The 15393-nt window shown below is 44.2% G+C and overlaps 1 protein-coding gene across 1 annotated transcript; it reads right to left on the reverse strand.

Moving 5' to 3' along the window:
• Positions 1-219: 219 nt before the first annotated feature.
• Positions 220-3005, reverse strand: ADRB1 (adrenoceptor beta 1). The gene has a single exon (XM_062579912.1). It carries the CDS (start codon positions 3003-3005, stop codon positions 1692-1694), a length of 1314 nt encoding a protein of 437 aa, XP_062435896.1. The 3' UTR covers positions 220-1691.
• Between the last annotated feature and the right edge of the window lie 12388 nt (positions 3006-15393).

Here is a 15393-nt window from a genome sequence, read left to right on the forward strand (position 1 = left end):
ACCTTGCCTTTTGCCATTAATTTTAAGGGAAGTCGGCAGATCTCAGTGCAACAGGAACACAACCTTATTTGGTTTCCAACGCGATTTTTATAATACTGTGTCAGGAAAAGCCATTAGGTAGAGTCGTATCGGTAATCTGAGCAATCTTTTGAGAAAAACAAATGCTGTTCTTCCCATTATGGACAGGTATTGTTCCAAAACCTATAGAGACACGCTTGCTTGTGCTGCAATGGTATTTATTGCACATAGACCAATTACTTACACAGTAGTAAACTGCACCAGAGTATAAATATGTTATAAAACACACACAGAGGAAACTGGAAATGACACACAAGTGCTAAAATAACAGCAGTTCACGTGGGCACTTGGAGATAAAAATAATAAAAGTCCCTTAAGATATTTTAATTTATAATATGGATATATTTACAGTACCTTAATAAAATAATATAAAAAGTCACTCTCTCAGTAAAACTATAATAGATTAGACAAAAACAGAAATCAGCTTCAGGTCTGATGTTATTTAAACCTCTGTTTCACTTTTAATTTGTTGTGTGTATGTGTGTGCAAGTAACATCTTCAGATAACCTTAAAATTCTTAACACTGTGCAAAAATGGCTTTGTCGCCATTTCTTTTTACATGTGCAGTATATTTTTGTTGTTGCCAGGATTTTTTTTCCTGTTCATCTATAATTACAATGAACAAACTGCAGAAGGCTTGTTGCCCCCCCTTTTTTTTTATAAAATACTACTAGTGATACATAAATAAGCTGTTTAATATAAACATGCTTCATTTATTCCCCTGTGCAATATGCACAGTTTGAGGTAGAAGTTTCTCAGCCTGACTGCTATTGTCTGGCCAAAGAAGATAAGGACAATAATTCACCGGCTGCTGCGGAGGAGGGAAAAAGCAGAGAGGGTTTTTTTCCTCTCCTTTCAAAATATATCTGTGTTCCTCGTTATTAATTTTTTCTCTGCTTCTAGGCTGGGTAACAGCAGAGTGCAGCTACTAACAGTTCAAAACAAAACTTGCCAGAGGAGAAATACTGCTAGCCTGATTTGGAGCAGCCCAGCGCACCTGCAGTTCCCAGCGATTTCTCTGGGTTTTTAGGAAGCCTACGCTTTGCCAAAAATCAGCCGACCTTCCTGTGCGTGAGACGCTACCCCTGCAGCCCTCAGAAATAAAACCCGGGACATCTGAGAGTCCCAAGCAGCTTTGATGCTGCCTAATATCAAAGTCAATGGCCAAACTCCGGTGCTGCAATGGTCCTGTCTCAGGTCTCAGGTCCAGCCACTGCCACGGCTCTGAGAAAACTTAACCTGGGAGGGGGATTTTCACATTCCCTTCCAGAAGTTTTTTCCAGCCCACCCATATCTAAGTCTCTTTCAAAACTAAGTATGATCTGATTATATGTGGGTCTGGTGCTTGTTTTTGTTGTTCTCTGGTCAGTGGGGTTCCTGCGTGCTTTAGCTTCAGATGAGGTATGTCGGATGCAAGTTCACCTGCTTTTATGCATAAGTAAACATGGGTTTCTCTCCCCAGCAAGGCAGAGTGCACTTTTGTTGGGCATTGGTCTTGTGACCAAGCTCCTGCCGGGGTGTTTCTGCCCGGACTGATTTCCCTGGCTGCCGTGCTGCTGCCGCTCGGCCGAGGCGCCCCCGCGCCCCCTCGCCCCGCGCCCCCAGCGCCCGCCCTATACCTTGGACTCCGAATTGGAAGTTTTGCTATTTCTCTCCTCCAGGCTGGATTCACTGCCTCCCTGCGCGCCCCCATTGCAATCGGACCAGATGCCGCCGAGGCCGCGCTCGGGGGAACCCAACGTGCTGACGAAGCCCCCCGGGAGCCGGGAGAGCTCCCCGCTGCCGGCACGCAGCCTCCGGCCGGCTCTCCGGGGGCAGCACAGCAGCCGCTTGAAGGCCTTGCGGAAGTCGGGGCTGCGGCAGTAGATGATGGGGTTGAAAGCGGAGTTGGCGTAGCCCAGCCAGTTGAAGAAGACGAAGAGCCAGTCTGGCACCAGGTCCCTGTTGAAGACGTTGACGATGTTCACCAGGAAGAAAGGGAGCCAGCAGAGGGTGAAGACCCCCATGATGATGCCCAAAGTCTTCAGAGCTTTCTGCTCCTTCATGGCCATGATCCGGGAGGTCTTCCGCTTGCTGGCTCGGCCGTTGCCGAGGATGGGCTGCTGGTGGTGGTGAGGGTGCGGGGGCGGCGGCTGCTGCTCTTGGCTTCCATAGAAGCGGCCCTCACACTTGTCAATCTTCCTGATCTGCTCCTTGGCTTCTCTGTACACCCGGATGTACACAAAGATCATTATGAGTAGGGGGATATAGAAGGAAATGATGGAGGAGGCGATGGCATAAGCCCTGTTGGTAACGAAGTCGCAGCAGCCTGGGTCCTGGTAGCACTCCAGCGCCTGGGGGTCCTCGTCCCGCCACCAGTGCATCATGATGGGCAGGAAGGAGACCAGGGCAGAGATGGCCCAGACGGTGCAGATGATGCCCTTGGCCCGACCCTTGGTCATGAGGCTCTGGTAGCGGAAAGGCGAGGTGATGGCCAGGTAGCGGTCGATGGCGATGACGCACAAGGTCTCGATGCTGGCGGTCACGCACAGCACGTCCAGCGAGGTCCAGCACTCGCAGAGGAAGGAGCCCCAGAGCCAGGTGCCCCGCACCACCAGCGTGGCCCCAAAGGGCACCACCAGCAGCCCCATCACCAGGTCGGCGCAGGCCAGGGAGGTGATGAAGAGGTTGGTGAGGGTCTGCAGCCGCTGCGTGCGCCCGATGGCCGCGATCACCAGCACGTTGCCCGCCACGATGAGCAGCACCACCAGGGCCATCAGCAGGCTCATGCCCACGGCCCACTGCTGCGAGAGCAGCTCGCCGGGCAGCTGCCGGCTCCCGGGGGGGGGCGGCGCCGTCGCCGTCGCCCCGCCGCCGGGGCCGCCGCCGGGGCCGGGGCCGGAGCGGTTGTGGGGGCCGCAGTCCGGCGGCAGCCACCCGTCGCCCATGGCTGCGCGGGGGCGCTCAGGGCCGCCGAGCTGCGCCGCGCCGCGGGCAGGAAGGCGGCGGCGCCGCGCCGCTCCCCGCCGCCGCCGCTGCCGCCGTCCCCGCGCCCGGGCTGCCGCATGGCCCCGCGCCGCCGCCGCCGCCGGCTCCCGCTCCCGCCGCCCCGCCCCTCGCGTCACGGCCCGCCGCCAATCAGCGCCTGGGGGCGGGGCCGCCGCGCCCCGCGCGGTCCCGCGCCCGCCCCGGGGCCGCGCTGCCGGGGGGCCCGAGGCGCTGCGGGCCCGAGCGCGCGCCGAGGCCCCGATCCAGGGCCCGCTGGGAGCGCGACGGGCTGCCGGCGCTGCGCAGCGCTTTGCCGTGGCGCGTTGTCGCCTCGCCTCGCCTCGCCTCGGGGCCGGGGCGGGCGGCCGCGACCCCCCGTGCCGCTGGGAGCGGCCTGCCCGCAGGGAAGCACCCGCCGCTCCGGCCCGGCCGGGCCTCGCCGGCCCCGCGGCGGGGAGTGTAGGACGCCGAGGGCTGCGGCTGCTTGGGCGCAGCTGGTTTGCGAGCCGCTAGCTCAGGAGACCGGTGCCGGCAGCGCTGCGCAAGCAGTGTGGCCCGTGGCTTGTGGGCGCCGGTGCTTTTCGTTTCAAGCCCTGTGCGCCTCTCCCTTGCGAGCCCTGTTTTTCGCAGCTCCCGCCGCTGCAGCATCCCGAGGGCTGGGGGACTTCGTTTCTGTTCCTGGTTTTTCTCTGCTGCTTTGAACAGCTCTCTCTAGGTTTGTTAAAATGTGACTTTTACCCAGTCTGCTTTATTACATGCTTTATCTGATTTACCCGCTAAATCTACAGACTGCTGTAATTTTTAGTATTGTTATTTGTTAATGATGAATAAAGCCCAGGAGGTAGCCCAGGGCTGTAATGCCTACATAACAGATTTCATACAAATCCCCGTCCTGCTCTTACCTACTTCTGTGAAACCTGCTGCTATTAATTGGCTAAAATAGTTGGTCTGTATTCTCATTTAACTGTTCAGCCCTTTGCTCAACTCTGAAACCAGAAGATTACTCTTGGGTGAATTTAAATGTTTTTACTCCTTTTTTAAAACTGTTAAAATAATACAAAACAGCTGTTGGGTAAATGAGAGCCTGTTTCCTTCTCTCGTTTTTTTTAATCACCAGCATGTCTTGCAGCAGCACCAAGAATGACCACAGCAGTCTGGGAGCAACTGGAAGGAATAGTTATTTTTTCCCCACGTATATTTATTCTTCTAAGGCTGCTCCGTTGTTCCAGCTGGACCATAAAAATCCCTTCCAGGCTCAGGCTTGATTTACAAGGTCACAACCTGGGAGCAAATTATTTATTTATTTACACACTATTTACTTAACCCTGACTAAAGGCTACACACCAGTTTGGACCTGCTGCTTGGCAAACTATTCCCAAGCATTCCCATGGACTTTGCTGCTTACCATCTGATGGACCAAAGTGCGACCCCCTTTGATGGGGAGGGAGGGAGGGAGTCATGGCATCCTCAGGAGCAAAAGGAAGCCTTAGGCTGAAGAACTGTGGCTGGGGATATTTGTCTATCACAGACCTATGACACTGATGAAGGAAAAAAAAATCTGTCAGTCAACCCTGATCTTGCACAGCCTGGTCACAGGAATAGTTGCTACCTATCTGCACTGAATCTTTCAGCAGGAAAAACTCAGGACACTGTGAGATGAGGCTGCAGCTTTACTGTAAGTTGCTACAACTGATCTTCAATGGTTTGCAAGCCTTCATGTATGTGCTTACTGCCCCGACCCAAAAGGGACAGAGGAGAATTTGGCTGATCAATCAAATTCAATCTTTTAATTTTCCTAAAGTCAGGCAGGCTGCATCGTCTCTTGAATTCTGTCCGCAGTTTATAGCAGTGGAACTTTGGGACAGAACCAACTTTTTTTTCCAGATCTAACTAGAATAGTTTAAGTAGTTACCAGCTCTGCTGTCCATTAGTACCTTCACAGATGACACTGATGGATTTTGTGAAGGTTTGTAGTCCAGTTTAGTGCAATATCAGCCAGGTTAAAATCCCATAAAATCTTAAATGCCTTTCCCAAGATGATGCTGATGGTGGGAAGCAGTTAGGAGTACCATCTCGCTGATCTTGGAGCATCATCCATCCATGTGTTCAGACCTTTTATTGCTACAGTGTCCCTATATACCACAACTTAATCAAATGTCAGTTCTTTGCCTATCAACTTGTCCTATCAGATGAGGAGCTCTAATGCTTTGCAAAGGAAGATAAACTTAAAGATTGGAGAAATAAGGGAAGTTACTGTCTAGTATGTAGTAAAGCAGAAGACACATAATCAAGCATTGCTTCCCAGTATCTTTCTGGTTCAACACACACCAATCTGCAATGTCAGATCAGAGCTGGAGCAAGAATGTCTTTGAGAAACAATGCATCTCCAAAGGGAAAAAAATAAGCACATTGCAATTTTTGTACAGAACATCCCTTTGGTTCTTGCAGCATAGAGCAGCCAGATAATAGCTTAGGATTAACCCTATTCAGAGAGATACCTTTTGTAAATTGCATTTAACTTGAAATTTGCTTGTGCCTTTGAGTTTCAGACAACTCTTAACATGATTTTATGCTAGCTCTTTGTTTCCATGTTATTTAAGGATTTCAAGCCAAAAGAGCATTCAGAACTGAGAAGGGTTGTTTCTACTTGCACTCCATATCACAGTTTTTAACAAAGAGCTGATTTATGTTTTCCTCTAGAATTTAAGAAAGAACAGTTGTAATTAGGTGAGATCAATCTTATATTGCACATAAGATAATGGATAGACCGAAAAGAAGTCAAGAGCTATTTCATTTGAGTGATCCTGTTGGAATGAGCTGTGAAGCTTCAACATTTCAGGAACTCCAGTGAGTTATCTAGGTATATTTTAAACCCTAGTTTTGAGATGCTTTGTACAGCTTCCTGTTGCCTTCTCATCTCTATCCATGCAAAACGGACTGCAAGATGTGGGCCCTATTGGGTGTGCATACATATACATATGTGGTGCTATTCCGGGAATGCCAATAGTGGCAGTACTAGGAATAGGAGCTGGGCACAGCAGCTAAATCTTGTTGTTGCAGCAGGCTGGGGCAGCTGGAGACAGTGGATTTGTTGTTGTCAAGCCTATGTCCTGTGGACAGGCTGGTGACTTGCCTGGATTTCTGGGTGGTTCTGAGCTCTGTAGCGTGTCTCTTGCAGGGCCTGCGTGGTTGGTAGGAGAAGGAAGATGCACAGAACAGACGTGATGAACATTTACAGAAAGAAGGATGGCGGAGTTAGTAAACAAAGAGAGTGAAGAGACTATTTTAGCTTATTGATGACATTGTAATCTCTTAATGCAGTTACAGGAAGAAAAAATTGTCAGAGAGGGAGAGGAATAATTTAAATGAATACAAGAAGATTTAATGAGGGGTAATATGATGAAAGGGGAGATTTGATATTGAACCACAGGAAGTTCCGCCTGAATGTGAGGGGGAATTTCTTCCCTGAGAGAGTGACGGAGCACTGGCACAGGTTGCCCAGAGAGGTTGTGGAGTCTCCTTCTCTGGAGATCTTCAAGGCCTGCCTGGATGCAACCCTGTGTGACATGCTCTAGATGACCCTGCTGAGCGGGGAGATTGGACTAGATGATCTCCAGAGGTCCCTTCCAACCTTACTGATTCCAGGATGATACGATATCTGAAAGAATTTTTAGGATGTCAAACACACTTGCCAGAAGTAGCAGTGGATGTCTCATCACTCTGGCCTTTATCGCTGGATTTGACAAAACTCTAATTCTCAGTTTTGGCTCAAACTGCACCATCTCTAAGATCTGGACATTTCCAGCTCTTACTTTTAGCTCTTCCAGCTCTTACTTTCTTATGGTTTCCTACCATATCTCAACAACTTCAGTCTTATCAAGTATCCCTCAGTTTTCCTAGTGCAAAGAAAAATAAGCTCTCTGAGCTTTACTGCTGAATTAGCAGCTGGATTTGAAGAAGATTTACTGGAGATGTGGAGTGAAGGAATAATTTGTCCCTGGCTATTAGGCTTGTATGGACAGAGCAGTGCTGGCCACCAGCTGGACTGAACAGCTGCCAGCCTGGCACAAGGTGAGACTGTGCTTGCAGGGAACTAGCCAGCCACTCATGACCTGGCCGGATCTTGTTGTCATTGTCCAGCCATGTCGTCACTGCAATTGGAATCAAGCGTTACTGTTATTCATTTAATATAAACTTAAGTATTGACTGTTTGTTCTTTTAGGCATTAGTCAAAGTCCACTGAAATGCTTGGAAGGCCTCCTGTTGATTTCAGTGAGTTATGCACTGTTGTCATTCTTCTTTCTCTGGAGAACAAGAAGTATGTAAAGGCAAATTAAAAATGCATTTTCTATCTTTTTTTTTTCTTGCTGTCCTCCTAAATCCCTTTGTAAACTCAGCATACATCCGAGAAAACGTTTTGTGTTGGTTATCTAAACATTTTCTCTAAAACCTGAACTGAGGGAAAGCAGAGGAGCAACAACTTTTCAAGTCTTTATACAAAATAATCAGGCTTCACCCTCTGTTTTGTCCCATGAAGAAACTGTCACTGGGCTATATTCACATTAGACATTTGTTATTAGAGAAATAGAGACATGATGGAATGCTGCCACAAGATCCATGTTTCTTGTTTTTAAAATAAACATCTTGGCTTTGACTTGACATTTATTTTCCATAAATGCCTCAGCTGCAATTTGGCATTTCTGTAACAGTGGGAGACCGTTATCCTGTGACAACATGCAATTCCATTGACATTATCTCTTGATTATATGTGACAATGTGCCAAATACTGTATATACTTGCCTTGAGTCAAAAAATGCAATGGAAATATAAAACAAATGTATTGGATAACAGAAGTGGCCATATTTTCCAGCCCTACACTGAATGTTTGGCACCATAATTACGTGAGATACGCTATGCAGTAGTATGTGCTACGTTAGCAAGAGCACTCTGAGTTTGACTTTGTGCATCCAAGGTATTGAATGCCTATCAATTCCTAGTGACTTCTGAGCTGTAGTTGGTAACATTGGTTAGCATGTGCGGGACCTACCATACCAACAGTTTGAAAAGCTCTGAGTCAAATGCACACAGATAAATCCTGCTGCTCTGAAAGACCCCACTGTGCTAACATTGCTGTTGTTCAGTGCAGTTTTTCATCAGGGGACCCTCTTACAAGCATGCTGGTTCATTGATTCCCTCTAGGTGATAAAAGAAGTGCAATGATTCTCTGTCTTTTGGTCTGTCTTTCTATCATATACTGAGTAAAAGAGGAACACCCAAGTCGAAGGCCTCTTTGTTTCCTGAAATCTGGGTTGAGCTGTTTTTAAAAAGTCAAACCTCAGGACATGGTAGAGTTTGACCAGTGATTTCAGCTCCATTCAACCCTCCCAGAGTGGACTGTGGACTTTTTTTATTCCAGTGCCCTTTAGAGATAAAAATTTTGAAGTTCCTTTGTTTTTCTCCAAAAGATTGAGCTCAGGTCTCTATCTTTCTTGTATTTTGTGAGAATTGTGATGTTTTTTGTAATCCTGTCTGCAACTTAAATGTAGGACCCTGGATTGAGGTCTCATTAGGTGAGCAAAGAAAGGGGCTGACTTTAGTCTGGAAATGTGTCTCTTTCAAAACATGGGTTTGGATTTGTATATGCAGAAGATATTTCGACTGGGAGTGAAATTTCTGGTTCATGCCAGATATATTTATTTGTAGTATAGAAGTCTGAGGAATTTACACCAATTTATGCTTGTTGACAAGCTTATTCTTTGTCAGTCCAGCTGATAGTTTTCAAAATTCCCTTCCCCTACACCTGCTCCATACGCCTCAGAGGAGATCTGTAATTCAATTTTTGAGCATCTCACTCAGGAGAAATTCTTACTCTATCTTTCCCTTAGTATTTGTGTGATTGATCAGCCCCTGGACTGATGTCCCAAGGCATACAGTGATCTTACCATTTTGTTACTATTCATCCTGCAGGATTTAATTTTTCCTAGGTAAAAGCAGTGTCCAAACTTTGTTAAAAACAAAGTAGGTTTGGCATTTCTGGAAGCAGAGTTCCTTTTGCTATTAATGCAGTTTTCATTAAGTTAATCCCCTAAAGGTGTTTGACAGAACCATTTTTGTTTCAGTCTGGACTAATATTTATCTAGAGCAATAACGAGGCAATAATTAATTTAGATTATAACTAAGATTTGCCTTTAATTGCTCTAGCTGCCAAGTCTCACTATCTACACCTACTCTTTCTTGACATCCAGAATCCCAGACAGAAACACTTGCACTGTGAGAAGAGCCCAAGACTGCATCTTTTTTAAGCATCGGCGATTCCTTTGAAAGGGTGGCAGAACATTTAAAGCAGGCCAGAAAACATTGCAGTAGTTACAGTCTTTGTTTATACAGACAGAATACAGCCGAGGGATTAGAGCAGGGAAGTGATGACTGTGAGTCCTCTGAGATTTTATTTTAGTCTATTCCCGCTTCAACACACATTTGCTACAAGCAGTCGCTTCATTTCTCCATATTGTAGCTTACGCATCTGTAAGAGTAAAGTTGTTTATGTCAGGAAATATCAGCTGATATTTTAATTGGAACAAAGCTAATACTTTACAAGCACCTATATATATTCTGGTTGTCAAAAAGACTGACTAGAGTAGAGGGGGGTGGGGTCCAGCTCCGGCTGGCTGTGATGCTGGCTGCCAAGGGTGATTTTGATGTCTGGACAGCCCAGTGTTGTTGACTGGGCATCTTGAGATGTAGGACCAGGACTTTAGACTCTTTAGGGAAGCCAGTTAGGGCTCCCATAGGAAAAAAAAATAGTCTGGATTTTTTTTTTTTTAACTAGAAAAGACAATTGCAGTTCATACTAACTTAAGGAGGTACCCTGGGAAGGAGCTCTGCATAGCTAAGACTATATTACAACATGTGAGAAAGCTGGATGGTTATTCCTTTTTGGTGGCAGTGAAAGTGCCTTTTGAAGCTTCTTGGGAATGCCAAGTTCTAAGTTTTATTTTTCAAACCTGTTCATCTTTCAGGAATTTCATAATGTTCAGTCACAAGGTTTTTCTAAGTGGCAATTCTTGTAAGGTGTTTTAGTATCTTTTAAGCCAGTTTTGTTTTTTTTTGGTTAAGGATGAAAATGAGCCTTGCTATTTCATAAGCAATAATTGTCATCTGTTAGCATCCATCTGTAGCCTTGCACATCTCTCAGCTAGCTATCAAACACACAACATTAACTGGCCATGCCATATACTCAAGTGGATACTATCTTTAATGTGCACTGAATAAAATAAAGCTACTTTGAGTAATGAGGGATATGCCCCTCCATAAAGTGTGTGGGACCACCAGCTGCTTTTATTTAGTGCAAATAATTATAGGATTAGCTAAAAGAGAAAGAAGCAGTAGAACGCACATGTTGAACATTGCCAACATGTGGCATGCAGAGCCATATGATGTTCCTATTATTTGATATTAAAAATCCAAAGCTAACAGTTATACTGAAAATCCTTCCATGGAAATCTATGCAGAAACTTTCACCTAATTCCTTTTTTTCTTTCTTTCTTTTTTTTTTTTTTTTTTATTCCTAACCTATTTTGGACCTTTCTGATATATGGCTTTGATATCTCGTACTGGAAGCAGCTGTGAAAGTCAAAATATTAATATCAACCTTAGATACTATAAATGCATGCCATTGAGTGAATGCTCTTACGGTTCAGTTGTCACATAATAAACTCTTGACTTGCACTTTCCTCAGATCTGGGTAAACTAGCTTGCTGCCAATTAATGTGTTGCACTCGTTAAGCTGCAGACCACTAGAGTCCTCTAGCACATGGGAAAGAGAAGTGCTAGAACCCTGTTATTCCTACTTCTTTTAAACATACTGTTGCAGGCCTGGCTCTGGTCCCAGAGTGATCAATGGTTAAATGTTATGTTTACATCCATAGTTTTTGAGGAGTGTTGACCACCCGCAGGCTGTGGGGCCTCCCAGGTTAAATTCTGTTATCAGTATTCAGCATCCAGGGGTATCAGCTGTAAGTGCTATGTTTTGGGACATTTGGATCAGTGCCATTTTCTCTATGCACATACTTGGCTCACCTGTTCCCACAAATCAGTTCATTGTGTGATACTTGTTACCAAGCATTCACAGGAGAAGGCTTGTGCTGTTATTTCCTTTATTTTTGTCTTAAAGTAATGTAAACTTAAGAAGGCAAACCTCATACTCAACCTGACAAGATACATAAGTTATAATGAAATTAAAGTGAAGTGAGTGAAAGGACTTAAATGGTTCAACATCATTTTATAGTCACTAAAATGTGTCTGCAATATAGCACTTTGTCTGGCTCACTAACCGTGTAAACTTAGAATGATGTTTACTTCCATGAAAAAGTCTAACATTAGCTCCTTTGATGATTAAGTGAAAAATTAGTGTTCAGAACTGCAAAGTCTGTTCAGCTAGCTCTAGTCATCAGAGTAAAGATTGAATTCTTTGACAGAGCCATGGACCAGACTCCCTGGCTTGTGGTGTTGTTAATGAGAGATGTGAACATGACCCTCTGGGCATATATTTCTTCTTTCTCATAGCAGTGACTATAAACCACCAGATTTCTAACAGACACTAAAATTGCAAGTATCCAGGCAACAACTTAGAGTCGAAGGAGGACAGAGATTCACCTCAATCAACTAATAAGAGCCAAAGTAAAATCCTGGTTTATTGTGATACAGAAGGAGTAAAAATGACTTAGAACATGACTGGCAAATTAGTTAATCAACATTTTGTTTGTTTGCTCAGGTCTGAAGTGTTATAATAGACAGAACATTTCTGTGACCCCATTGTTGAGTGCTGCTCTGAATGAATGAGTCAAAATCAATGCTTAATGTAATGCAGTGCTTCCACTTGCCTTTTCTTACTGCCTAGGAGAAAGCCATCTGCTGACCATTTCTCTGTGGCCTTGGTGCTGCCCATTTGGATTAGGCTATTTGTTGCCTATGGGCATTCTGCTCTGCAATAGTTTTGGATCGTGGCATGCACTTTTTTCTTTTGTCTGTCATAAAATCATGCTGAGATAGTGAGAAATTGCTTCACGGTTCACTATTTTGCTTACCTATTTGTAAAAGCATCACTAATGTTAAGCAATAGCATGTCTCTGATGGCAAATCCTCTGCTTAGATGCTCTCTGTTGGGAAGCACCTCTCAGTTTGTATTTAGTATCAGATATATATGAGGAATGTCAGTTTCCCGGAGGTAAAGTGGAGAAACATTTGCTCTGTACTTACGAAAATCTGGCCAGAATTGAAAACTGTATAATGAAATCTTTCAGCAAAACGACCACGTTCTCAATGCACAGCTGTAACTAGAAATAGAGCTGAACAGATCCTAGGTCTGGTTCTTGGACTCAGCATTTTTTTTTATCATGACTTGGCCCAGTGTCTTTTTTGAGTCAAATTATTGTCCTGCATCTAAAATCCTGTGCAGTGATGGTGTTGGAATCTAATTACAGTCTTTGTTTAGAAATCTGCCTCTGACTTTCTCTTTCTGCTATCAACTCCATGAATTCCTGAGCATGGAACATGATCCAGATTTCAACCCTCGGTGCCCTGATCCATCTCTATACCTTTCATGTCAAAGCAGTGGTACAATAAACCAGTGACTTTAGAGCTGTTACACTTATTGTGAAGCTTGTTCCTGGAGCCCTCCTGCTGTGTAAACCAGGATTTGCTTCTGCACTAGTGCCTACATCCAGCCACAACAATGGCAACGTAGTAAGATTAATCTCTGTTTGTTTAACATGAGTCTATATACTGTAATCAAGGAGCAAGATGCGCATCATACCTCACGGTTGCATCTACTACCCCGTAAGCCTACAACCTCCAGTACTGCGCTCTAGAGTTAAAACTAGAGGAATGGCAGATGTGAAGCTCTCATCCAGCCTGGTAGTAGGATAGAGCAAAACTCCCAGAGATTTTGGGAAGATTGGAGGGTACTTACCGCTTACAAGATTAGACCATCAGTGAACACCTAATCTGAAAATTACAATGTCTTCTTTATGGACTCTTCAAGTTGCCATTAATTTAAACTATTTCACAAGAGGAGGGAAACAACACCAGCATTAATGTTAGTAACCTCATCAGCCTGATGCCTCTTCATTGAGATATGTTGAACAAAATGTGTTTATCTTGAAAAGACATTCCCTTTGGCCTTTTTATGCCTAAAAAGCCTGTCTGAGTTCTCAAAACTGTCTCTTTTGACAAAAAAGATGAAACAAGATGGATAGTCAATCCATGTGGGTAAATCACCAAAGCTGTAGTGACTTTACTGGAACTAACCTGTTAAAGTTGTTCTAGGCAGGTTCCTCCAGATCACAGCTTCTATATTCTGTTTATTTTTCTGTAATTTATGTATTACCAAGAGCCTTGTTCATGTCACCCATAGTCACCCTTGATCCCTATCTGTATGGAAGAGCCATAGCACAAACAAACAAACAAAGTCACTTTAATATATATGCCTGGTCAAGACAAAGTTTATGGTAAATAGAAAGTGAAAGCTGGAAGAAGCAGTTTGACCATGTTTCTCTGATGGAACAAGGCACTGGAGAATGGAAGATTCTCAAAATAAGAAAATGAAGGGAAAACTATCAGAGGAGAGATCAGAAAGACAAAGGGCTCAGATATGGATAGCAGAACTCAGGGGAAGGTGAGATTTTTGGATTAGCCAGGAAAGTTGACTGAAAGGTGGAGCAGTAGAGATAGAGAGAGAAAGGGAGGGAGATAGAAAACTTCCTATTTCAGAGAAGAGCCCGGGAAAGGGGATATGGAATCCTAGAAGGGCTCTGACCCAAATCTTGAAGAACATTCAAGGATGATGAAGAATTAAAGACATGGAGCCTACATTGTGACTTTAGTGTTTTTTTTTTTTTTTTTTTGCTTAAATTGAACATTTTTCTGATGCCGGAAGTAAGGAGGGATTCATTTTAGAATCCTTTTGAGAAGTTTTTGTGACTGCTGGTTTTCCCTTATCTCTCTCTTACCAAGTACCTCAGGAGAGGCTACCTATAGAGCAGGTTTCTACAGGGTTAGACATCCAGAGCAGAGTAAGATTTTTAAGTTGCTTGAGGATCCAAGGGGCTCAATATAAGTCATGGGACTAAGTTTGCTAGCCAGGAAGATTTCAGTGCTCAATGGGAGGAACAAGGGCCTACACTCTAAAAAACATGCCTGTGAAAACAAAGAAACCTAGTACCTGACTTTTTTCAGGCCCAGATATTGATCCAGCCTGTTCATCCTAAGCTTAATGGCCTGCTAAATACCTAAAAGGGGGAAACTAGTTAGTACTGGTATAGCCATGACAGAGTACTTCAGCTATAGACTGCACAGCCAGTGCATCTGCATCCAAATCCTCAGGCTGAATGGACTCGAGGACCACGCAAGGGAGATGGGAGGAGAGGGGAAGAATGAGCACTGGTATTGGGCTGGCCTGGGGATCTTATTTCACCCTTTTCACCAGGGTGAAAAGGCCAGCTTTGCTATGTAGCAGAGACACTTAACACTGCTCTGCCAGGCATATGATTCTCTAGCTTTGTTCACATTCTGGTCAAACAAAGTCATTCCTGAATTTTATCTCAATTTTCATTTTAAGAGCCTAATTTTCAATTCAGCTTAACTATACTTCCATTTTTCCCTTCCTGTTCAACCATCGAGAAACTTAATAATCTACAAATACCATACTGCGGCTTCAAACCAAATACACTACGACCAAGTGACGTAAGCGATACCTACCAGTAATTCTTGATATACCTGCTGTTTATACACAATACCTTTGAGCAAAAAGGGAGATTAATTTTTTCTTTTTAAATTTTCTCCATTAGCTATTACCATTTTCTACTTATAGCTCCTCACATGTGAGTAGCAGAAACTTACATTTACCAATAATTTTGTAATGTATTAGTAACAATTCTGTAATTGCGTCAAATAAATACTCTCTCTGTCCTCATGGGGCTTTTCTGAAGCTTAATAGCTGTGAACAGCTTTGCAGTCCTCAGCTGAAAAGTCTCCTGTAGATAGACTAATATTACTATTTTAAATAGAAGAACTATTATTGAGAGACTTCTGTGTTCAAGCTCTTCTTGACATTAGCCACAGACCACTCAATGCAGCCTCTAAATCTGAAACTGCTAACTTCTAACTGCTAACTGAGCTTAGTTATTCTCACTCAGCAAGCACTTTTCCCCCTTATGATTTATTTATCCCTTTATTCTGCAGTCTGTCTAGGAATAAGTTTTGTTTTTTACATGTTAATCATTCATAATGATCCAAGGAATTTGTTTAGTTTAAGCAAACATATTTCAGGCCACAGGCTCTTTGCAAGCT

Source organism: Rhea pennata, chromosome 7, assembly GCF_028389875.1.
Source record: "Rhea pennata isolate bPtePen1 chromosome 7, bPtePen1.pri, whole genome shotgun sequence".
Classification (NCBI taxonomy): Eukaryota; Metazoa; Chordata; class Aves; order Rheiformes; family Rheidae; genus Rhea; species Rhea pennata.